This window comes from Mirounga angustirostris, unplaced genomic scaffold (genome assembly GCF_029215605.1).
Source record: "Mirounga angustirostris isolate CCGP_5_RB_7025 unplaced genomic scaffold, mMirAng1.0.hap1 SCAF_6, whole genome shotgun sequence".
NCBI lineage: Eukaryota > Metazoa > Chordata > Mammalia > Carnivora > Phocidae > Mirounga > Mirounga angustirostris.
The window spans coordinates 98,672,520-98,698,527 of NW_026991714.1; the positions used below are offsets into that span (position 1 = coordinate 98,672,520).

A 26,008-nucleotide genomic window follows, 5' to 3' on the forward strand; every position below is an offset into this window, starting at 1 on the left:
CTCCAGTCACTGCTCTTGCACTAGAATCAGAGCCCCTGGAAGGCAAAGACCGCGTTCTGATCACAGTTGTATCCCCAGGAACTGGCATATAGTAGGTACTCAATAAATATTTGCTGGGTGCGAAATGACCGAAGGACTGTGCTATGATAATATCCCTGTATGATGAGTACTAAGGCTATGCCATGGCAGCGGCTCACTCAGTGTTTCCTAAAGGGCCCCCGTGGGAAGGAGAACTCCAGCTGATGGACTCAGAGAACAATTCAGGGGAGAGTCAGGTCAGCATTTGAGCCAGTCTTCGTGATTTTGAAACACGGGCATGGGGAAGCGTGCTTTAGGTGGAGGAAACAGGGACAAGGTCTCCCAGATGAGAGTAGACTCTGCAGGGAGAGGCCAGTTTGGATGGGGAGAAGTCACAGCCGACGGGTAATACAAGGTTTTGGAGAAAGGAGATTGCGGCCAAGTATGACTGGGAAACATCGGGTTAAATAAATAATTAGATTATCTGTTACAGTTCTCAGAGCCTTTAACAATGCCCCTGTGACTCCCAAGCATTCGGCCTTGGGACCTTTCCTTGCAGAGCATTTCATGGAATGAGTGCTCCTCAGAACACATTTTGGGAAACACTGATCTAGCTCAGCCCCACATGTATAGACAAGGAAAACTGAGACTCAAAGAAGGGAGGGGGTTTATTCAGAGCCACACAGCAGAACCTGATTGGAAACCCAATCAGGTCCCTTGAAGACTGTGTATAAAGGACGGCTTCTTTGTCACAGGGACCTTTTATTTATCTGTTATTCAAACAACAACTTTGGTGCTAAAAATGGCCCCCAGTTTTTGTACAGTGGTATTTTATATTCATCACTAGGACTCTGAGCTGCCAGTCACTGGTATTGTGTGTGTGTGTGGCCTCCAGGATCTTGGGAAGAAGGTTCACCTTAAGTCAGTCCCGGGTTGGCCTTGAGGGCAAAGAAAGGTATTCTCCTGCACAGCCATTTTTAGGGAGATCCAGGACTGGTGCAGTTTGCGACCTGTGCCCCTCTCCTCAGCTGTTCCTTGCCCCCAGCCCTATACCTGGTGTGGTGGGCAGAATGGTGCCCCAAAGATGGCCACGTCCAAACCCCTGGAACCTGTGAATATGTTACCTTACACGGCAAAAGGGACCGTGCGGATGTAATTATGTTTTGGACTTTAGGAAGGTTATCCTGGATTATCTGGGTGGGCCCGATCTAATCACATTGAACCCTTAAAAGCAGGGAACTTTATGTGGCTGGAATGGAAGTGAAGCAACAGGAGGGCAGGTCGGAGAGAATCGCAGTGTGAAAAAGACTCCATGCTGTCTATTTATTTATTTATTTATTTATTTATTTGAGACAGAGAGAATGAGAGACAGAGAGCATGAGAGGGAGGAGGGTCAGAGGGAGAAGCAGACTCCCCGCTGAGCAGGGAGCCCGACGCGGGACTCAAGCCCAGGACTCCAGGATCATGACCTGAGCCGAAGGCAGTCGCTTAACCAACTGAGCCACCCAGGCGCCCTCCATGCTGTCTTTGAAGATGAAGGGGGCAATGTGACAAATCCACGTGGCTTTAAATTGCTGACAAGAGGCTCCCTTATGACAGCCATCAAGGGAACGGGGACCTGAATCCTAAGTCCTACAACCACAAGGAACTGAATTCTGCCAAAAACCTGAATGAGCGTGGAAGCAGACACTCCCCCAGAGCCTCCAATTAGAGCCCAGGCCACAGGACCCAGAGCAGAGGAACCAGTGATCTATAGACTGTGAGATAATAAATTTGTGTTGTTTTAAGCCACTAGATTTATGATAATTAATTTTGACAGCCTTAGAATACTGACACCGCTGGGGTAAAATCATTAACATATCCACAGTGGGAGCCTGAAGGGGAGAGAAGTTAGGGACAGGGCACCACAGAGCCTGGAGGGCTTTGGGGCTGAGGTACTGAGTTTTAGTGTTTTAAAAAAAACCCAGCCGGTTTGAGTCATGCGCACCCTTCCCTCCCGGCCAGGTGTCCCCATATCTCTACCCAGAATGAGGGTGGAGGTCATGGGGGAAGGCTGCTAGAAGCCAAAGGGCTCCCCGAAGTAGGGCTACTTCTGTGTCTTCTCTATATCCCACGTTCTGTCTGACAACTGAATCGTGGGGTCCCTTCATAAACGGCCCAAAACCTTTGCAACTCGAATTATAGTGGTTATTCGTGGCTATGTCCCTTGAAAAGAAAGGGGCTGCTAATTTGCTAATCCTGACAGGTCAAAGGATGGTTATTACGGAGGATAGCACTAACGACCTCTGGTGTTGGAACAGCCCAGGCTCCTGAGGGAAGCCTTTATCTTTTCAACAGAGGGCATGTCCCAGAAGGGGAGGTATGTGTCTAGGAGTTCAAAATAAACATCACCGCGCTTGAGAAAGAATTCCAGCTTCCATGGGAGATAACCCGACTACAGCCAGTTTCTGAGTCTTGGTACTCTTTTGTTCCTAAATGTGGGGGAAAGTGTTTGCATTCTTTTATTTTACTAAAATAAAAGGGAGACACGGAGAGGGGCTTGGTTTTGCTGGCCTGAAACCTTTCTTTTTGTTCCAATTTTGTTTGATTTTCTGAACCTATTTAAGGTTATAACACAATAGATCTAATTATTTAAAGCCATGGAAATTTGTGCACAGCATCTTATCTCTGATGAGATACATGTTGTTACAAAATACGTGCATTTATAAAAGTACAGGATTAATTTTAATGTTAAAGAAATCTGGAAATTCTGTCTTAGATAAAAGTGCAGTTTAAAAATCACAGAAACTTCTTGGATTACTTAGAACAAAACATCCTTTTTTTTTTTTCTATTAAACTTGAGTGTATCTGCAGGCTGTTTTATTCATGCTCTATTATCATCTCTAATGCACCTAGAAGATACCTTTCCCACAGTGTGATTCAGTCCGGGCGCCTAAAACAGATGGTCTCAGATTTCATGTGTCCGGGTAATTAGCTGAGTTTGAGCGGCTCAGTTAAACCGTTTGAAGGTCAATAATGCATGAATTTCTGGCAGACTGCCTAGCACTGAGTCCATAAACTTGTATGGGGACCCAACATTTTTATAGTAGAGAGAATTTTGTGTCTTAAATATGAAATAAGTAATGTTAGGATTAGTTTTGCCTGGAATTTAATTTTATGGACACGAGAAAGTTCTCATGTGAGTGCTTTCCAAATTTGCAAAGAAGTCTTCTCTCTGTTTTGCACATTAGTAGCACAGTCTCTTAGGAACTTTGAAATCAAATTCAAGTACCCTGAATTAAAATCTCCGAATTTAGATTCCATGCGGGGCCCTCTTGGAATTTGTGTAGATGTCTTAAAAACGTTAAGATAAATGTTAACATTGCATGGTATTTATAATTTTTTCCTCTAAAGGTACCGTTTTTATATAAAACTTTAATTTTGTCCCTGAAATTTAACTAGAGCATTCAGATATCAAAATAAACTCCATTTCGATAAAGATCGTTTTTTCTTCAGAAGTTTTCTCAGTGGACAAAGCAAACACAGGACTGAGCCTGGCAGATTGCCGCTTGATTTGGGTTCTGCCTTTCTCACTTAGGAGGCCTGCGATCACGTGCTTTCTCTGCATCTGGCTCTTTCCTCCAAAATGGTCAGGTTACCAAACCTCACCTTCAACTGTCTGATAACCACTTTCAAGATGGGGAGCGAGTATGTTGTTTGAACCCGGGTATTGCTGCCCTTGCAACAGACCTTCACTCGGGGTCCTGGGACTGACCACTGCCCTGTTTCTGTTGGCTTGTGCTCCCCACTCCCACTACCCCTGGGAAAAGAACCTCGCTGGACCAGCACTATGCTGATTATAGTGCACCCATTTATCAGAGTGCAAAGTTTAGGCTTGTTTAATGTTACCGAAGCTTCCAACTGGTGATCTGTAACTGGCAGATTTAGGGGTCCTGTGTCCCTGGTTGAAGATTTCTCCAGTATCACAGTTCTGGGGGACAGTTTGCTTGGTCTACCCCAGCTACTTTCTCTGGGTCTGGTGCAAGGCAGTCCGGCTGAGTCCATATTTATCACGAATGTACCTCTTGATATTTGACACTGGGGTAGGAGTATTTACGCCTCATGATTTGGCCGGGAAATGGCTCTTTTAGCCACTTTTCTTCGCTGATAGGTAACAGTCAAGATAGAGTATTCTAGAGGCCTTCCACCAGAGGCGTATGGAGGAGGCCTTTGTGTCCTGACAAAGAAGCCACTGCCTTTTCCTCAGAGTTGTGAGGAGTACTTTGATGGCACTGGATCATTGTTGGGTTATTGTCACCAACTCAGGAGCAAGTCACACTTGCGGAGTTCTGCTCCTATCAGCCAGGGGCTCTCTGGGCCACTGTTATAAGGTGCCAGGGACAGGGATTGACTGCCCGGGGTTATATGAATTTATAGCCATCACATAGGAGTCTGGTTCTCGTCACAGGTGTAGGATCTCAAGCTAGAAGGGGCCTGCTCTGGACTTGACTGGATGTCAACAACCTTTGACAGCTCAGAACTCCATACTTGCACTTGCTGATTGGGCATCTGCATACTACATACATTGAATTTGCCTTGTGCTGTTTTTTTTTTTTCTTTCCTCAAAAGTGGACTTTTAAAGAAAAATTGTTTTAAAACTCATCATAATTTGGAAACTCAAAAAATAAAATAAAATAAAATAAAATACCAGCTAAATCCTTTGGGAGTACAGCAAGGTAAGCAACAAAAATATCCTTTGCAGAAAAGATGGCATTAAATGTAGTAGATGCCAATATGTATGGTTGTACTTTGTTGGTATTTTTGTCAAACCAGTCTTTCAGCCCAAATACTTTCCCCATTTCTGCAGCACCCAAGAGTACAAGACTGTGTAAACAGAGAGAACATTGTTGTGAACTGTTTGCTCTGGCACACAGCCTCTCCTAGCCTTCTGATCCCTGCCACAGGTCAAGGGCCAAAGGTCCACAGCAGGCCTGGGCTTCAGGGTACTCTTCAATTACTCCATAGTAATCGAGGATAAAGCCAAAGGACTGGCTTTCATTTACTGTGAAATCTGGTTACGTATATAAATGGGATCTTCTACACAGAAAGTTAATTTTTGGTGGAAAACTCTACTAAGGGTTATTGCGTTCCAAAAATCCAAGGGCAAAAGTAACTGAAACAAAAAAAGATGGCTAGAGTGTGAACATGATTCCTGAGTCTATCACGAAAGTTCCCAGTCAGGGTTCGCTCCGCTCTCCTGCACAGGAAACCCTTCATGATTTATGCACCTGAAGACGTCTCTTAGCAACGGCTGTGAAGGAAACGTACTGAGAAATTTTCTCTAGGCTTTGTTTAGAGGGAGTGCCAAACCAGAGGTTAAATGCAATTTAACACGTTCTCTAAAATGCAATGGACATATTGTTGTATTAATTTTAAGGAGAAAAAAAGGCAGTTTGGCTTCCTACTTGATAGTAGATTTGTTTGCTCTTAAAATACTCATTCCCACACTGTGGTAGGAATTATGAATAAAATTTCTGGGATTGTCTTTGGATTTGGCAAGCAGTGTCAGATTCTTTAAAAGAAGTTGTTTGGGATTTTTAAAATATATAAAAAAAGTTCTGTTGCTCATATATTGCTGCTTGTTAACTAAAAGTAGTGCTTTCTGAACAATCTATTTTTAGCTTTTATTTCGAATTGACTTTAGATATATGGGAGATTGCAAAAAAATATACAGGAACATCCCATGCATCCCTCCCACCAGCCCCATGAAAAATCCATTTTGACTATTTTTCCTATGAAAGGAGGAAATAAGCTTAAGGGTTGAGCAAAAAATGGGCCGCTTCAGGTCTAGCCCAAAGGCACAGTGGAGACCTGAGTACTGGACCCCCACCCTTGGTGTAGCGTCTTTGTTTCAATTGCCCCAAAATGGGCAGCTACCGGCAGGGGGCGTGGCAGGCAGGGACATCGGACGCTGACATTCTAGCCACTCATTGCTTTCTTTTAAAAGCTTCCTCCTTTCCCCATCTCAAAGTTCAAAGTGACTGGGTTTAGGGTAGGGATGCGGTGAGGCTTGAATGTGGGTTGCGTGGTTGAGCCACTGAAAAACTTTTTAGGTTTTGCCCTGTACTTCTCCAGTACTCTAGCCCTTATCTTTCTAGGAGAGAACTTTCTCCACCCTCTTTGAATTAGGGACTTCTCATCCACATGAAGGTGGGGGGCGGTGGGGGGGGGAGGTAATCAATTTAAGATCACATACAAGAAAAAAGTCACTTAGATTGTTTGGGGAGATGAGGGGGAAAGATATATAAAAGTTTAAAGTCACTTATTTCAAATTAAGCGCATAGAGTTATGTTAAAGGAGCACAGAACTATTGGAAATTGTACTTTAATTCTATACTTTTTCTGGTTGAGGAGGGAGATGACAGAGAATAAAGTAAATCCCAGATGCCGGGGGAAGAAAGAAAGGCAAAGAGGGAATGAAGAGAGGCAGAGGCTTATTACCCTTAGCTTAGAGGTAGACTTTCTAGAAGGATTTTGAGGTTTAGGTAAGCTAATGTCTCACTTGGACAGTAAGTACAGAAGCTTAAGTGCACAGGGCAACAGACCAATGTTATGTATAACAGCAAACTACTTCTCAGTTTGCTTATGGAAGTCCTCTATCTTCACGCAGATACAATGAATATATTATGGGCCACTCACCAGCTCTGGCTGCAACCCTTCACACCTTGCCAATCCTCACCACCTTCCTACCCCCTCAACAACTAGTTCAATGTATTGGCTTCTCCACTGTCACTGGGCGAGTCAACTGCAGGGTATAACCAAGTTTTCTCAGTTCTTTGGATTCCTTTGGCTACTTCTGACTCCCCCATGCAGCCCTAGGGCCATGTTTATTTGTTGAATGGTTAGCTACTTTAACACTGCTATTATCAACAACCTAACCCTCTACCATTCCCAAGCAGACCTCACCTGAGAAATTGGTAGAAATGCAGAATCATGGGCTTTGCTTCTGACCTTGTGAATAGAATCCACACATTAGCACAACCCCCTGATGATTCTCAGAAGCACTGCTGGCCTCCCTGGCTCTCACCCTATTCATTCCAGATTGCCACATCACCTGCCAGCAACCATACTTCAATCATCTTGAGACTCAGGACTCCTTCATAATCCTTGTATTCATTTTTTTAATTTAATATACTCCAAGAATAGCTCTTCAACCCCCCTTTCCACTCTTTAGCTCCTCACTCCTGTTTTTTTCTCCTCCCATTCCTATCCTCTCTCTCCCTGTCTTAACTTTGCAGAGATCAAATGACCTTGCTGTGCTCATGTGTGTTTCCTTCTAGGCTTCAGTATGTCTCTGGTCTTCTACCACCCTCTATTCTTTTCTCCGGTCCAGATGAAGTAGTATCTTATTTACTGTCATTTTGGAGACTCTTTTTCTCATACTTTTGGTTCTCTCCCTCCTACCCCCATTATTGGGCCTTCTCGCTTTTGTGGGTCCCTATTTCTACTGTTTCTTAATTGTAGATAGCCCCGTAGTTCAGTGTTTCTTGGCTCTCTTTCTATTTCTCCTACCGAAGAATTTATGCCACTCCTTAGCTTCAGATCTCCTCTGTATTAGTTGATTCCCAAATCTCTTTCCTGAGTCCTAGTCTTTCATTTCCAAGTAATTGAGTGATGTTCAGCAGGATCTAAAACTCTAACATGAGTAATAGCAGGTTAAGAACATTTATTTAAGATGTTAGCAAGGAGGAAAGACAATACAGTCTAGCTTATATTTTTTGTCTGTCTTCAACTTTGGTCTGATATAACTCAAACTCTATCCAGTCAGGATAACTCTATTCATGCTTTTATATACCTTGTGCTTTCCTCCTTCCATGGTTTTGCTCCATGTCTTTGTGCTTTTAGAAAACATTTCTGCCCTTTCCTTCTTCAAATCTTCCTAGCATTCCAATCAGGAAAATGTGGAATGATGAAAATGCTGGATTACGAGTCAGAAGAAGACCTCTTTTGGTCATTCTACTTGCTTTCTGACCTTGGAACAATTATTTGAGCTTTCTATGGCTTTCTCTCTCTCTACGTATGTATATTTTTAAAAGATTTTATTTACTTATTTATCTAATTTGAGAGAGAGGGAGCACGAGCAGGGGGAAGGGGTAAAGGGAGAGGGAGAAGCAGACTCCCTGCTGAGCAGGGAGCCCGATGTGGGTCTCCATCCCAGGACCCCAGGATCATGACCTGAGCCAAAGGCAGCTGCTTAATGGACTGAGCCACCCAGCACCCCTATGGCTTTCTATATTTTAAATAAAGAAATAAGAATTCCATCCCTGCCTGCCTCAGATAGCTAATAGGATAAAGACCATATAGCATTGTCTGACCTGAACTCTGATAGCACTTTGTGCCTTTCGTCTGGAAACTTACTATCTCTTGCATGTAAAGTAGTGACAAATTCTACAAACTCTTAAAAAGTAGGGTACCCGAATGTAAACCTTTTTCTTCTATGCTTTCTATCATTGTTCATGTCATGTTATCAGATTCGGAGGAAAAACCAATGAAAAAAATAGCAATTCCACATGCTGTTCAGTTTTTATTCTTTTTTTTTTTTTTTTAAAGATTTTATTTGACAGAGAGACACAGCAAAAGAGGGAACACAAGCAGGGGGAGTGGGAGAGGGAGAAGCAGGCTTCCCGCGGAGCAGGGAGCCCGATGAGGGGCTCGATCCCAGGACCCTGGGATCATGACCTGAGCTGAAGACAGACGTGTAACGACTGAGCCACCCAGGCGCCCCAGGCGCCCCCAGTTTTTATTCTTGATTCACTAATTCCGAATAGTTTTTACTACAAATGTATCACCTTTCCTTTTTTTTTTTTTTTTTAAACCTCCAATTTAGGAGATGTCTTTCCAGTGCAAATGAATCCAATAGCTCAATCTCAGTTTGTACCTTTGGCTGAAGTTCTTTGCTGTGCTGTATCTGATATGAATGCTGCCCAGATTGTGGTGACACAGGAATCACTGTTGGAGCATTTGATGAAACACTACCCAGGTAGCGTGAGAAGTTTTCTCTATTAGTTCATTGCTTGCTTTCTATTTATAAATCCTCTTAAAGATGTGAATAAACTGGGCGATATCCACTTTTTTTTCTATTGTAGAGCCTCGTATTAGAGCCTTGCTAGGAAAGGCCTGCATCAACAAATTTGATAAGGGCATTTCTTTTACTTTCCAGATGAACTTTTTCAAAAACAATGCTTATGGCAATAAACAAATCAAACTGTAGAAAGGAGTACAAAGCAAAAAAAGGAAAAGTTCATCTTCTCCCCCGATCCCATTCTTCCATTGCCACTTCCCAGAGGTGACAGTTTATATTGTTTATCTTTTCCTGTGTATACTTTCATAAATTGTATTTGAGCATATGTATTTTTTTTTCAAAGATTTTATTTATTTATTTGAGACAGAGAGAATGAGAGACAGAGAACACGAAGAGGGGGGAGGGTCAGAGGGAGAAGCAGACTCCCCGCCAAGCAGGGAGCCCGATGCGGGACTCGATCCCGGGACTCCAGGATCATGACCCGAGCCGAAGGCAGTCGCTTAACCAACTGAGCCACCCAGGCGCCCCATATGTATTTTTTTAATAACATAAATTAGATCATTCTTTACATTGTTTGCACCTGCTTAAGTTAGAAAAATATTTTAAAATATCTTTTAAAAATATACATATGTAGAGAGAGAGAAAGCCATAGAAAGCTCAAATAATTGTTCCAAGGTCAGAAAGCAAGTAGAATGACCAAATGGCCTGGGTGACCTAGTTGCTTAAGTGTCCAACTCTTGATTTTGTTTTTTTGTTTGTTTTGTTTTAAGATTTTATTTATTTATTTGAGAGAGAGAGAGAGAGCATGAGCTGGGGGGGAGGCAGATGGAGAGGGAGGAGAGGGAAGCCTGATATGGGGCTTGATCCCAGGACCCTGGGATCATGACCTGAGCTGAAGGCAGACACTTAAGCGACTGAGCCACCCAGGTGCCCCTAACTCTTGATTTTGGCTCAGGTCATGATCTCAGGGTCATGAGATCGAGTCCTGAGTCAAGCCCTGCATCAGCCTCCAAGCTCAGTGGAGAGTCTGCTTGAGATTCCCTCTCTCTCTCTGCCCCTCCCCACCCCCCAAGTGCATACACTCTCTCTCTAAAAAAAATAAATAAATCTTTTAAAAAATATTTTGGAGATCTTTCTGTATTATTATATATTGATTTATTTCAATCTTTTCACAGATGCATAATATCCCAAATGCATGGGTGTAGAAGAGTATTTTTAATTTTTCCCATTATAAAATGGATATGCTTATTGAAGAAAAATCAAGAAAATACAGAAAGTAACCACTTACAGTACCACCACCCAAAGGAAATGTTAATATATATATATTTTTATTTTTTTAAAGATTTTATTTATTTATTTGTCAGAGAGAGAGAGAGCACAAGCAGGGGGAGCAGCAGGAGGAGAGGGAGAAGCAGGATCTCCGCTGAGCAGGAAGCCCGATGTGGGACTCAATCCCAGGACCCTGGGATCATGACCTGAGCTGAAGGCAGACACTTAACTGACTGAGCCACCCAGGCGTCCCAGGAAATGTTAATATATATATATATATATTTTTTTTTTTAAAACCTTTTAAAATAAAGATTTTATTTATTTGACAGAGAGACACAGCAAGAGAGGGAACACAAGCAGGGGGAGTGGGAGAGGGAGAAGCAGGCTTCCTGCAGAGCAGGGAGCCTGATGTGGGGCTCGATCCCAGGACCCTGGGATCATGACCCAAGCTGAAGGCAGACACTTAACAACTAAGCCACCCAGGTGCCCCGGAAATGTTAATATACTGATGTATTTTCTTCCAGTGTTATACAAACATGTTTCACAATATAAATACAATTTTGAACCCTGATATTTGGAAAAAGGAATTTGTTTTAAAATTGTTACTTTCCTACTTTGAAAAACTATCATAATACAGATATTAGGTAGTTTGCCCTCATCCTGGCACAGACTGGTTTTCATTTTCTCTTCAGATTCTTATTAAGATTTAAGCAATGAAGTTGCGATTTTCAAAAACACCCATGTTTGCTTCCAAGAATGCTGTCTTGAAGTGAAAATTTAAATTCATGATGGGTTTGTATAACTCTCTGTGTGTGTTAGAGGGAACTCAGATTTTTTTCTCTACTTAACCATTAATTTAGCCCTATGTCTTTGTGTGGACCAAATTGTATTCCTATTATTCAGTTAAATTGGGACTATTATGAATGCTTCTTTGGCATTGTAATTATGTTTATTGTGTTACAGTTAGCTCTGGGTTCATCAAACACATGTGTGGTCATTTCTGACTTACTGATTTCACTCATCAAAATGTTTTTTTTAATTCAAAATCTATCAGTGTAATGAAATGCTTGTTTGTTTTAGGCATTGCAATTCCATCTCAGGATATTCTCTATACCACTCTGGGAACTCTGATTAAAGAAAGGAAGATTTATCACACTGGAGAGGGATACTTCATAGTCACCCCTCAGACTTACTTCATCACAAATACAACCCCTCAGGAAAATAAGAGAGACCTGTCAGATGAAAGTCACCCGGTGCCAACTTGCGTTACGTATCTGGTGAGCGTAGCCAGCTGTGCAGAACTAGCCAAAGGAAATGCTGCCCCCATTTCCCATTGTCAGTCTTGCCGGTGTTTCCCTGCCCCGTGCACCCAGGACGTAGAGGCGACACCGGCGGCTGCAGAAATGGCTAGAAAAGGCCAGAAGGGTCTTCAGGAATCCAGATCTTTGGTACAGAATCGAGCGGTTTCAGTATCTGAGGAGAATCACATCTGTGAAAGCGCCAAACCGTTACCAGACACAAAAGACAGAGAAAAAGGCAAGAAGTTTGGCTTCAGCCTCTTCTGGCGTAGCCTATCCAGGAAGGAGAAGTCCAGAACAGAGCACAGCAGTTTCTCTGCCCAGTTCCCACCAGAAGAATGGCCTGTCCGAGATGAAGATAACTTGGACAATATCCCTCGAGACGTCGAACATGAGATTATCAGAAGAATTAATCCCATTCTGACCGTTGACAACTTAATCAAACATACCGTCTTGATGCAAAAATACGAGGAACAGAAACAATATAATAGCCAGGGCACTTCCACTGATATGCTGACGATGAGGCATAAATATCCTTCAAAAGAGGGAGTGAGGAACCGGAGGGGCCGGTCTGCAAAGCCTCGAAGAAGGCGGGGCCGTTCTCAGAGGGATAGGCACCAAGCCGGGAGTCCGGGAAGCGAGCCTCAGCCAGGAAGCATTAGACTGGAGAAACATCCCAAGCTCCCTGCTCCCCAACCGACCCCCAGAATTAAAAGCCCAAATGGAGCAGTAGTTCAGAAACCACTTGATGAGAACCTATCAGTGCTGGGGTCCCATTTGATTTACAAGAAGCGAATTAGTAATCCTTTCGTAGGTTTTTCTCCCCGGGGGATCCCAGTAACCAAAGGGCACAACATCCAGAAGACCAGTGATCTGAAACCCAGTCAGACTGGACCAAAGGGAAAGCCTTTCCCAAGGTCAAGGTCTTTGGATTCTTCAAGAATCTTTGAGAGTGAACTCAAAGAGCCACATGCTGAACAATGTAAAGATGAACTGATGGCAGAATCCATTTATATGAATAACTCTGCCGTCAAACCTATCAGTGATGACTTCAGAGATCCCCTCTTAAATTACTCTCAATGTAGTGTTTCGCAAAATGGCAGTAAATGTTCCTTTCGGGAAAGCATGTTGAGATATGATGTATATGGTGGAAAAAACGAGGTAATCCCTGAAGTCTTGAGGAAAAGTTATTCTCCCTTTGACACATTAGGGGAAGCCAAAGAAACACGGCATGTCCTGCCATCACAAGGACATCCTGCCTCCTCTTTAGGCCATGCCTCCTCTGCTTGTAGAATAGTTGATCAAACAATACACCAGTTCCAAAATCTTGGTCTTCTGGATTACCCAGTTAGTACGAACTATTTGAGACAACCTGAGAGACAAGATGGAGACTTAGAAGAAATACCAATGAGAAAGGCATTTGTCCCGGAAGCAGAGACTGTGGATCTAGAAAACAAGGGGCTTTCTGATGATAACCAGGCTTTGTATCAGAATGAATTGGAAGATGATGATGGTGCTTGTAGTTCATTATATCTAGACGAGGAGGACTTTTCCGAGAATGATGACTTATGTCAAATGCTGCCTGGCCACGTTCAGTATTCCTTTGCAGGGAGAAGCAAGTGGAATCATTTGGGGAAACAGAAAGTGACTGAAATATCTCTGACTGAGTACAGCAACAAAATAGACAGGTCTGAGCTTCAGGTGCTTGAAGGAAATGAGTGTTACAAACCCACTGGGTTTTTCACTAACCCAGGTGAAAGCCCAACACCTAATCTCTCTGCTGAAAGCGGTGGTCTCAATTCAGGGGCTCAGTCCAGTTTTAACTATGAAGAGGAACCCAGTGTTGCTACGTGTGCCCAGACCTCAGCATCTGCGGATGGAAGTATATTTGATTACTATAGCACAAGGAAAGCCCATTCTGAGACTGAAACCCTCCAAGACTCTGTTGGTGACACAGGAAAGAAACCAGCTAGCTGGAGTCAGAGTGCTCAGAATCAGGGAATGAGAAAGCAGTTCACACAAAAGTTAGAACTTTTCAACACTTCACTTAGGCCAGTGTTGGCTCAGGATATCCGACACGAACACAGTCATTTGGAAGGAACAGAAAATCAGAGCATGGCAGGAGATAGTGGAATAGATTCTCCACGGTAAGTGTACGTAAACGTGTTTGATTAGCCACTATTCCTCAGGAATGATTAAAATCAAAGGTGTATTGAATTACCTAATGGGAGACTCCTGAATAAACTTCTTATAGCCATAGAATTCTGCCAGCCTTACTGAATAAATTGTATCAAATTACAATGAAATCTCTTATATAATAGGTTCATTTTTAATGTGAGCCAAAATTTACTCCACTACTACTAAATTTTGAATTATTTCTTTTTTTTAAAGATTTTATTTATTTGACAGAGAGAGAGAGACAGCGAGAGAGGGAACACAAGCAGGGAGAGTGGGAGAGGGAGAGGCAGGCTTCCCGCTGAGCAGGGAGCCCGATGCAGGGCTCGATCCCAGGACCCCGGGATCATGACCTGAGCCGAAGGCAGATGCTTAACGACTGAGCCACCCAGGCGCCCCTAAATCTTGAATTATTTCTAAAAATAGGAAAGAGCTGCTATAAATGAAGCACTTCCTCAACTGAAGGTTGGAAGTTTTCACTTATATTTCTGGTTCTACATACATTGGGAAAGAGATACAGCTACTTTCCACCAATATTTTCCATGTTAATTTGTTTAAATAACATTGTTCAGATTATGAAAGTAATATGGTCATAATAGAATATTTGAAAAGTACTGAAAAAGTGTCTTAAAAGATTTATTTATTTATTTGAGAGAGAGAGAGAGAGAGTGCATGAGCAAGCATGGGGGAGAGGCAGAGGAAGAGAAATCCTCAGACTCCCCACTGAGCTTGAAGCCCAACCTGAGGCTCAATCCCAGGACCTTGAGATCATGACCTGATCTCAAAGAGTCAAATCAAGATCCAAAATCAAGAGTCAGATGCTTAACTGACTGAGCTTACCCTGGTGCCCCAGTACTGAACACCTATAATCACCCTACCATTTATTTTATTTTTTAAAAAATATTTTATTTATTTATTTGAGAGAGACAGAGATAGTGAGAGAGAGCACAAGTGGGAAGGAGGGGGAGAAGCAGACTCTCCGCTGAGCAGGGAGCCCAATGTGGAGCTCGATCCCAGGACCCCGGGATCATGACCTGAGCTGAAGGCAGATGCTTAACTGACTGAGCTACCCAAGCGCCCCCACCCTACCATTTAGATATATTTTAAAAATCCTTTTATATTTGGTATATTTATAACACTTCAGTCTGAATATATTGATCTATATAATTTGAATGTTTTGCCTGTACTGTACTTATTTTGTATGGTGCTTTTTTTCAAATAATAGTACATAGTGAACATTCCCCTCATATCCTTAGTTTTCAAAAAGTTCATCTTAAAATTTGGCATATATCTTTACTATTTTTTTTTAAAGATTTTATTTATTTATTTGAGACAGAGAGTGAGAGCGAGCACAAGCAGGGCGGGGGGAGCAGAGGGAGAGGGAGAAGCGGACTCTTTACTGAGCAGGGAACCTGATACAGGGCTCTATCCCAGGACCCCAGGATCATGACCTGAACTGAAGGCATATGCTTAACCAACTGAGCTACCCAGGCGCCCCGACTAGTTTTTCATTATATAAAATTATTGTGTACTTTGTTTTGAAAAAGTAAAGTAATACAGAAATGTAAAAGGTAGGGGAGCCTGGGGTTAGATCATGGTCTCAGGGTCCTGGTGTCAAGCCCTTGTCAGGCTCCCTGCTCAGCGGGGAGTCTGCTTCTCCTTCTCCCTCTGCCCCTCCCCTTGCTCATACATGCTGTCTCTCTCTCTCTCTCAAATAAATAAATAAATCTTTAAAAAAAATGTAAAAGGTAAAAATGGGGGCGCCTGGGTGGCTCAGTCAGTTGAGTATACAACTCTTTGATTTTGGCTCACTTCATGATCTCAGGGTCATGGGATCAAGCCCTGTGTCGGGCTCCATGCTCAGCACGGAGTCTGCTGGAGATTTTTCCTCTCCCTCTGCCCCTCCCTCAGCTGACACACTCCCACGCTCTCTCTCTCTAAAATAAATGAATTAATCTGTAAAAAAAAAAAATAAAAAGCAAAATTGGAAGTCTCCATCCCCCAACCTTTGCCATTGCCTTTTTGTTGAGGTGACCTACACGTTGTTTACAGTTTGGTTTGTTTGTTTGTTTTTAAATATTTTATTTATTTATTTGAGAGAGAGACTGCAAGAGAGAGAGAGCATGAGCAGGGGGAGAAGGGGAGGGAGAGGGAGAAACAGACTCCCCACTGAACAGGGAGCCCGACGCGGGGCACGATCCCAGGACCCTGGGATCATGACCTGAGCCAAAGGCAGACGTTTAACTGATGGAGCCAACTGGGCGCCCAACAGTTTGGTTTATATTCTTTCAGACTTTTTCCTGTGCATTTGTAAATATAACTATTTTTTAACAACAAATAATATGGAGCTGTGGCTTTCTTTTTTCACCTAAGTTAGGATATCTTTCAATCAGTACATAGAGATCCAGCTCATTCTTTTTAATGGCTGCTGAGTATTCCATTATGTGGACCCCAGTATTTATATAGTTATTGTTTTCCTTCCTTTGACATTTAAATTACCCATTTTTGCTGTAATAAATCAATCTGCAGTAATTGTTTTTACATATAAATATTTGCAGACACTTCTGACTATACCTTGGGCTAAATTCCTGGAGGTCTACATTTTTTAAAAAGATTTTATTTATTTGTCAGAGAGAGAGAGAGAGAGAGCACAAGCAGGGGGAGCTGCAGGCAGAGGGAGAAGCAGGCTCTTCTGCTGAGCAAGGAGCCCGATGTGGACCGGATCCCAGGACCTTAGGATCATGACCTGAGCTGAAGGCAGCCGTTTAACTGGCTGAGCCACCCAGGAGTCCCATGGAGGTCTGCATTTTTATTTTATTTATTTGAGAGAGAGAGACAGAGATAGCGAGAGAGAACAGGATCAGGGAGGAGAGGGAGAAGCAGGCTCCCCGCTGAGCAGGGAGACTGATGTAGGGATCAATCCCAAGACTCCAGGATCATGACCCAAGCTGAAGGCAGATGCCTAACCACCTGAGCCACCCAGGCGCCCCGAGGTCTGCATTTTTAAAACATATCTTCACTTCTTTATTAGGGAACAGATCTTTCCTTGAAACAATTGTTTAATTCATATCAACTCTTTAAAGTATCAAATCAAAACATATTATCTCCAAAGTAAACAATGGTTGTGTAAACCAACAAGCTATGGATCCCCTTTCTCTCTGGCAAAAGGAGAAATGAAAACCCAAATCAAACCCAAAGCAGATAAGAGAAATTACTCCTTGACATGCAACTGAGAATTTAAATTTGCGAAATCTCGAGAAATTCGATTTCTTAAAAATTGCTTATAATATGGTTCTCTTGAAAGACATAATCATTAAAGACATGTAGAAGAAAAGGGAGGGAAGATAACATTTGCACATTAACTATGTGCCCTGTTATAAGAATTAGAGGGAAAGAGATGAACAAGATGCTGTTGCCACCTGTAGGAAGCTTTTATACTTTAGTTGAGTAGACCAACAAACAATAAACAAATTGAACTCAACACAAAGCAGTGGAGTGCCTGGCTGGCTCAGTCGGTAGAGCACATGACTCTTGATCTCGGGGTTGTGAGTTGGAGCCCCACGTTGGGGGTAGAGTTTACTCTAAAAAAAATGTACAGGGGCGCCTGGGTGGCTGAGTTGGTTAAGCGTCTGCCTTCAGCTCAGCTTATGATCCCAGAGTGCCTGATCGAACCCCTGCATCAGGCTCCTTGCCCTGCTCCTTGCTCCTCTCTCGTGCACACTCTTTCTCTCTTAAATAAATAAAATCTTAAAAAAAAAAAAAAAGGACAAAGGAGAAAGTCTTCACAACTGCCAAAGAGATGTGGAATTAAGAGTGATGAGCTGTTTGGGGGAACAGTTGTTGGAGGACATCTTTTTTTTTTTTTAAGATTTTATTTATTTATTTGAGAGAGAGAGAGAGAGAGAGCACAGAGGGAGTGGGAGAGGGAGCAGCAGACTCCCCCGCTGAGCAGGGAGCCCGATGAGGGGCTGGATCCCAGGACGCTGGGATCATCACCTGATCCGAAGCAGACACTTAACTGACTAAGCCACCCAGGCGCCCCAGGAGGACACATTTTTGAGGCATATCAATGTAATGAGCAAGTGATAGAGAGGAGACAAGGTGGGAAAAGGGGAATTTCAAAGCAAAATGTCCAGTAATGTGACTTGGCTGAAACAAGGCAGATGTGTTAGATAAGGGGCTAACCTAGCCTACAGCTCCTTGGAAAGGAACATTGTCATTGTGAAAAATATTATGGTTGGCTTTTCTCTTTCATATGACTTCTCAAAAAAGAAACAAATTACACTTCAGTTGTATAGAAGAGGTTTTCAGGGAACATATTGATTTTTGTGTTTTTTTTTTTAAAGATTTTTTATTTATTTATTTGATAGAGACACAGCGAGAAACACAAGCAGGGGGAGGGGGAGAGGGAGAAGGAGGCTTCCCGCTGAGCAGGGAGCCCAATGCGGGGCTCGATCCCAGGACCCTGGGATCATGACCTGAGCCAAAGGCAGACGTTTAATGACTGAGCCACCCAGGCGCCCCGGTTTTTTTGTTTTAAAGTTTGTATGTATGTATGTATGTATGTATGTATGTATGTATGTAATCTCTACACCCAACTGGGGCTTGAACTCACAACCCTGAGATCAAGAGTTGCAGGCTCTTCCAACCGAGGCAGCCAGGCGTCCTGGGAACTTGTTTCTGACTAGAATATAATTGATATTGGATCTGAGGAAAGATGTTCTGAAAATACGAACTTCTTGGAAAGCAGCTGCCAAATATTGAGGTGCCGTTGTGAAGCCTTTAAAAATGTAAGGAACACTTTAGATTTTTTTTTTTTTAAAGATTTTATTTATTTATTTGACAGAGAGAGACACAGCGAGAGAAGGAACACAAGCAGGGGGAGTGGGAGGGGGAGAAGCAGGCTTCCCACGTCCTGGGATCATGACCTGAGCTGAAGGCAGACGTTTAACCATCTGAGCCACCCAGGTGCCCCAGCACTTTAGATTTTTAAAGGTTAACTTATATGCCAAATGTACCTTAGTGTTAGTAAATGTTATACTGCTTCAAAGTAACAAATGAAGGTATAATGCTTTGATTAGAAATCCAGGCCCTTTTGGAAGGTAATAATTCTGTTATTTTTAATATCTTAGGACACAGAGTCTGGCATCTAATAATTCAGTCATTTTGGATGGACTAAAAAGAAGACAGAATTTTCTGCAGAACTTTGAAGGCACAAAGAGCGGTCAAACACTCGCATCCAATTCCTTACTACAACTAACTCCAGTCATAAATGTTTAATTCTTATTTTTCTTTTGTAAACTTTTTGGTAAAAATATCCAGATTAATATAGACTATTTTAATCAGCTGAGTATATAAGAATTCTCTAAAGCCGAGCATAGGTGCTGTTAATCTCATTACATATTTTGTTCTAGTTGCTGGCTTTTTTTCCTTTTTGATGTTTTAAAGCTTTTTTAAAAACTTATTTTACTATGAATTTATTGGGAATATAGAGATTTTTTGCAATTAAAAAACCATAAAATCCTTAGTCCTTTTCCAATTAAATGTAATTAACTCAAATTTTCAGACATTCATTAGTTTCTCAAATACATAGGGTTCTAATTTACTATACCCAGTAGTGAATTTCTCTACCCATACTAATACTGAGTTCTTATGTTAAGGATCTCACCAGATTCAGCACAGAAATCCAGATAATAGTGTGTTAGGGTTGTATAGAGCCTTTGTTTGCAACTAAAGTCTTTTATCATTATCAGAAAATTTATATAGTTGTATTGGGTACTTTGCAACAAGAATTTTTTCTATCCAATCATTGCCACCAAGGATCTTCTCTGCAACCACCTTGAACATGAACAGATAGCCCCAAATTGTACTGACTGGCAATGTCCAAAATACCTCTGGTAGCATCTGGGTCTACTATTTTTCTGGTTCCTCTTCATATTTGAGGCACTCTCTATAGCATGGCAGTGAGAAGTGAGGATGTTCTCAGGTGGTGGAGATAGAAAGGAAGTAGAATGGTTGCGGAATGGTTTGTGAGTGAAAGGAGGTTCTGAATTAAAGATTTAGAGAAGATGGAAGATGGATGATAGTTCATTTATATTTGATCTATTTCCACTAAGACTTGGATAGCTTTGCTGGAATTTTTTCTGGCTGGCCTTTTCAAGACCAAGTAGTGGAATGGTCATTTCTCTTGGGTTTGGGAAACAGGGAGCAGACAAGCCTGGTTTCGGCATATTGGACAGATGCTAATGCTGACTTATGGTTGAGGGGATGTTTCTCCTAAGAGGTTCCTAAGGATTGTCAAGGCCTTAAATCTCAAGCATGATTGAATAACTGGAGAGTGCCTCTTAATTCTCACCATCCTGGTAACAATGAAGGCAAGATGAAGCTCAGCACCGTGGAGAGCTGCCTCCAGGCACTGGGGGAGTGTAGAGGAGGGGAGATCAGATACACTGCTGGGTTTTGCAGTGGTTGGCCCATTCACTTCTGTTGACTTTTAGTGGCTCTGAGCAACCTACCATGGCATCCAAGAAGATCAGCTGTGGTCACAAGGACATTTGAAACTCTGGACAAAGTATCAAGGATAATCTGTATAGCAAAGGCTTATGGGGGAGGCATTGTTTTAGGGGGAGTCTTTATAGCTTGGAATCATCATCAATGAATCAAAGACGATTTCAGCTCATTTAAAGAACTTTCCATTAGTCAAAACTATCTATAGATGAAATAAACACGTTTTTTTAAAAAAAAGACTTTATTTGACAGAGACACAGCAAGAGAGGGAACACAAGCAGGGGGAGTGGGAGAGGGAGAGAAGCAGGCTTCCCTCCAAGCAGGGAGCCCGATGGGGGGCTCTATCCGAGGACCCCGGGATCATGACCTGAGCCGAAGGAAGATGCTTAACAACTAAGCCCAGGTGCCCCGAAATAGACACTTTTATAAATGAATGAACTTCCTATTATTTAGGGCACTCAGGCAGAGGCTTGATGATCTTTCAATTGGTATATTACAGAGGTATTTCCAGTACTTAACAGGATAGCTGAACTAGATGATTTTAAAGATTCCTTCCAACTGTAAGGTTTTGTACTTACAGATTCAGTGAGGGTTATATGTCAATTATATCGCAAGGAAAAAAAAAAAAGTTTAAGTGAGGATCCTGCAAAGTACTGAACTCATACAAGATTCCTGAGTTCTTCCAGTTCTCCACTTCTGTCCTATCCTTGTCAGTCCTTGGAAAAAGGAGCAACAACTCTGTCCTAACTTTGATTTTGGACCTGGACAAATTTCTCTATTAGAGTGAGGAATCCAAAGTTTTTTATGGCTCTAGTCACACGTAGGGACCAATGAAATCCATCTAATTTTGCCGCTAGACGCACTATAACACTCCCTAAATGTATTAAACAAAGCCTATTATGAAACCAATAAAACTTTCCTTCTACAAAACACAACATTTGACTACAAATATTGAAGATGGGTATATGTGTTGTTTGGGATATTATTCTCTAAAATAAGTGGCTTGCATTTTCTCCCCAATATTAATTTGTGTGCGATAACATTAGTTCTTGATTTCTCATCCTCACTGTGGTCTATTCTCTAAGGAGAAAACTTGTTTTCTTGAGGCAGCATGATGACCTGAGTTTAGGAATCGGAGAAGTTTGAATCCCAATTACAATCCTTGGGAGCTGTGTGATGGAGAAAGTTTCCAAACTTCTCTGATTCGGATTTCTCATCTGTAAAAGGGAGATGGTAATGATAGATCTAACTTACAGAACTGTTGTAAGATCTGAGGCTAATCTATTCAAAGTGCCCAATGCAGGAGGCACCTGATATCGTTATATGTGTGTATATTTTTATATATTATATATTCACAAAACTTGTCTGATAGGTGAATACGTGGCCTATTATACAGGTCCCATTTTTTGCTAGGTTGTCTGGAATTCCTCCATTTAGAGATTCAGTCCTTTAGGTTAAGATTATAAGAAATTTCATCAATTCAAATCCGGATTTGCCTAGGGAGGTATTATGCCCTGGCTAACAAGTTTTCAGTTAAAATCTGATGCTATAATAGGAATCAAATATGTAAAGCATAGGCTTATTTTAGACATTTCATACATTTTGGGATTATCCTCTCTCATCTGGAATCCCAGACCCTTATGAATACTCAGAGAGTAGCTGGGTTCTGCAAGGTATTTTCAGTATTTCAAACATTCTAATAGAAATTGTATATATTCCTTTGCTTAACTTATTGCTAATTACAACATTAAGTTTCTTTGGCAGTGGCTGAAATTATACCAGCTCAGTAATACAACACCATCACAGGCTGGTGTGACATTTCTAAGCTACACTTGTATCTTATTTATAGATAAGGAGAATGATCATGAGTTTATTACTAAATGCAATTTAGCAGAGACAAAGGTCAGATCTGTGAGGAAAAAACAATGGAGAGAACAGTAGTAGTGTTGAAAACTGGGGACCACTACATTTTGAGAACCCCTCCTACTGCTACCTGAGAAGGCTTTGTGGGAATAGGGAAGAAAGACTACTGCCAAAATGGAGTGGGAAAGAGAGACACTGAGAATCATGAAACAAGAAAGGGGGGTATCAAAAACAAACTCAGAACTACTTTGCTGGCCTCTACAAATCCTTCTTCCTTTTGAAACCTTAGAAACATGTTCCCTCTTTAGCAGTAGTGGTTTCCATTTCTTGGATAATAGTGCCCTCTTCTGGGTAGCTGATGTGACTACTTTTCCAGCACTTGATTCAAAACATTTACAAAGTAATTGGCTAAAGAAAGAGTAGGACCTCTCTCCAAAGGTTGGAGTTAAAAAGCTTTTTTCCAGGGACTTTGGGCCCGCTGAGTTGGTGGAGTGTGGGACTCTGAATCTTGGGGTTGTGAGTTCAAGCCCCACTTCGGGTGGAGAGATTACTTAAAATTAAAATCTAAAAAAAAGCTGTTCCAAGTTTGAATTAGGAGCTACACATATACATAAATATACAAGTGCTAAATGTGTTCAAAGTTGTGTTTTCTCCAAGGCTTCTAAAACCTGTCAAAACCTTGAGCTAAAGGTAGAAATGTGAGCTGCTCTGTATATCATCTTTGCAGTACTGTCATATCACCTAATCCCCCCAATTTCCCTGCACTATCAGCAGGGAAGGCATGTTTGTCTCCACATTACTAACAAAAAAGACCAGGTTTTAGAGTTGAGTTGGCCAAGGTCATGTGGCTAACAATGGCAGAAACATCCCTCCTGTTCCCTCCTTCACTTTCTCTTACTTCTTGTTACTCTAAACACTCATTCTATCCTCCAGTATCTTTTAAGCAATTTATAATTGCTCCTTAAACTATTTCCATGTCATAACATTTTAAAACGATAGCTTGATTCCTTTTGTCACTTAAGATTGACGTGCAGATGCAAAATGATGACTTTTTAAAAAAACGTTTGCTTTTTTTTTTATTCTTATGTTAATCCCCATGCATTACATCATTCGTTTTAGATGAAGTGTTCCATGATTCATTGTTTGTGCATAACACCCAGTGCTCCATGCAGAACGTGCCCTCCTCAATACCCACCACCAGGCTAACCCATCCTCCCACCCCCCTCCCCTCTAGAACCCTCAGTTTCTTTTTCAGAGTCCATCGTCTCTCATGGTTCGTCTCCCCCTCCGATTTCCCCTGCTTCATTCTTCCCCTCCTGCTACCTTCTTCTTTTTTTTTTCTTAACATATATTGCATTATTTGTTTCAGAGGTACAGAATGGTGATTCAACAGTCTTGCACAATTCACAGCGCTCACCATAGCACATACCCTCCCCCAAAACTTTTGCTTTTTAACTATAGAAAAATCTAGCCCTGTAGGTTTGAGAATGACCAGAGAGAGGCAAGTGTATAGTTCCCTCTTATTTTTATATCTTAAGGTCATAGAGTTTAAGGACCCGAAGCCAAAGGCAAGAGAAGTCTTCATAGAATCTTGGAACAGAGCAATAGATGAGGCACCCCGACTCCTAAATTTTAAGAAATAAATTATATCAGTAACTCTGGTAAAATATTTTGGAGAATAAAGATTCTAATAAGATTATATTTTAAACTATTTGTGCATTGAAATTATACTTACTCCTTCATGTTCTTCCCAATAGATATTAGCAGATACAAATCTCTTTGAGAGTTATAGAGAGAGCAAATAGGAAAAAAAAATTCTCCATTCCTTCATTACCATTCCCAAATTTTCTAGTTGATATCCATAGAGAACACAGACTTACCCAAATTTGGTAGTACTCAAATTTTTTTCGGCTAAGCCACAGCTTGAAGTTACTTATGACTTGGTTTAAGACAGCGGACAGAATTTTGATTCAGTGAGTTTGGGGCTTAGAAAGGCAGGATTGTATCACAGTCATTCTGAAAAACACTGAATAAACTTGTTAGTGTCTTGCATAGGGAGAATTGAACAGTCTAGTCCTTTCTATTTACATACCTGCTATTTGACCTCCAAATGAATGCCAATGTTTTAGAGGAGCTAAAAACTTTATTTCATCAGTATTTGATCTTCAACCACAACAAACTAACATTTGTTCCTATTATCCCAATTTTACAAGTGTGACGTTCTTTGCCACATCCACTCCTTGTTCCTATGTACATCACACTCTGTTGTAGGGCTACAAAGACTTTACAGTGGTAGAATTGGGGTGGGTGTGAAGGAAAGGAAGAAAAGGATTTAGAAAAGCACAGATCTAGAGATGCACAGTGATTCCCATACTCTACAGAGACGCATTTTCCCACTATCATTAACTGACACTCCTTTTGTTCACCGTTTTGAATCCATAAGGTAACTTTTAGATCTACAGCCCTTTTGACTTCAGACCAATCCATAGTAGTGCAGAAGGCTTGTAGCGATCATTTGTGGTTTCAGCTATTTACGACCAATCCCCAAACTCCATGACATATAGCAGTTTGTAATTTTGCTAAGACACAAGTTTGATGCTCAGGTTACAAGGCTGGGGTCTTAGAAATTGTCAAGTGCACCTACATCTCAGTTTGGCTCCTTGTTCTCCACTCAAGAGTAGCTGGGTTGAAGAGATCACGAAGAGATAAAGAAATGGCTCTGAAAAGAATGCCAACCAGCCAGCACCAGTGATGTAGGAAAACTGTAGGCTAAGGAATCAACCTTCTGCATTGTCAAAAGATTTCCAGTTTTGTATAAGGTTGTAATTTAGGGGCAGTTAATCCCCATCAATAAAATAAAATCCTTTAATTCACTGTAAATACATAATCTGTATTAAATAAGACATTTAGGCTTGTTTTCTCGCTGTGTTTCTCCGGGGTTTTCCTACTCATCCTAAATTTCATGGGAGCACCTGCCCCAAAACGCTTTTCGAAACAAAGCTTTCACGTTGGTGTGGTAGAGAGAGCCCTCAATTTGGATTCAGAAGAGGAGTTCTTTGGTCCTGACTGTGCCACCAACTGAACGTGTGTCTTCAAACAAGCAAATCCCTTACGAGGAGCTTAGTTTCCCCTCCGTCAGTGGGGGGAGTGGAAAGGACCTAAAACGAACCAAGGACTAATTTCATGACTAAAAGCTAAGACTTGAGGTACGACTGTCCAGTTCCGACCTTCACTTCCAGCCCACCTACCCACGGCAGACCCCGCGAAGCCCCTTCCCACCAGCGCCGGGCCGCCGGCCTCGCGCTAAACCGTTAGACGTTAACGCTTCACCCCGAAATGGGCGGGCCGAGGCCTGCCGCTTCCGGCGGCGAATGGCGAGGCGGCGCGTGGCGCTCCCCACCGGCCTCGCTCGGGCGGGTCCACGCGCCAGCCCGCCGCGCCCGAGCGCCTCTCCGCCGCGGTTGAGGGCCTTCCCAGCTCCAGCAGTGCATGCTGGGAAGCCCCAAAGTGTCTCCGCGGCACCGAGGATAAGTGTTCGTAGTGGGGTAGGGAGAGAGAAGTCGGGGGCGGGGGGGGGGGGGGACGCGAATCACTTTATGCTAATAAATTCGCGCGTCCTTTATGGAGATTGGCCAGGGTTTTGCCTTAACAGCCAATCACTTTAGAACAAGGGTGGGCCAGTCGAGATCGCTCATACTCATTGGCTGGGAGGTTGCAACGCGAAGGAAGAGTTTAAACTTAGAGTATCCGGGATTATTTTTCCCCCGCCGGGCGGTGCGTGTCCCGGAAGTGACGTAGCTCTGGCCGGGCGGCCACCC

The 26,008-nt window shown here is 42.2% G+C and overlaps 1 protein-coding gene across 2 annotated transcripts in view; it reads left to right on the forward strand.

Moving 5' to 3' along the window:
- Positions 1 to 21,256, forward strand: part of STOX1 (storkhead box 1) — a 58,706-nt gene extending 37,450 nt beyond the window's left edge. The window contains exons 1-4 of one of the 2 annotated variants that reach the window (XM_064594721.1): positions 4,445 to 4,733; positions 8,884 to 9,036; positions 11,428 to 13,792; positions 18,953 to 20,247. In XM_064594721.1, coding sequence (XP_064450791.1) covers positions 8,904 to 9,036; positions 11,428 to 13,792; positions 18,953 to 19,100 — 2,646 coding nt within the window. In that variant the 5' untranslated portion in view covers positions 4,445 to 4,733; positions 8,884 to 8,903 and the 3' untranslated portion in view covers positions 19,101 to 20,247. Of the gene's footprint in view, positions 1 to 4,444; positions 4,734 to 8,883; positions 9,037 to 11,427; positions 13,793 to 18,952 lie in introns of those variants that run through there. The other variant, XM_045877960.2, reaches the window with a different exon arrangement.
- Positions 21,257 to 26,008: the final 4,752 nt, after the last annotated feature.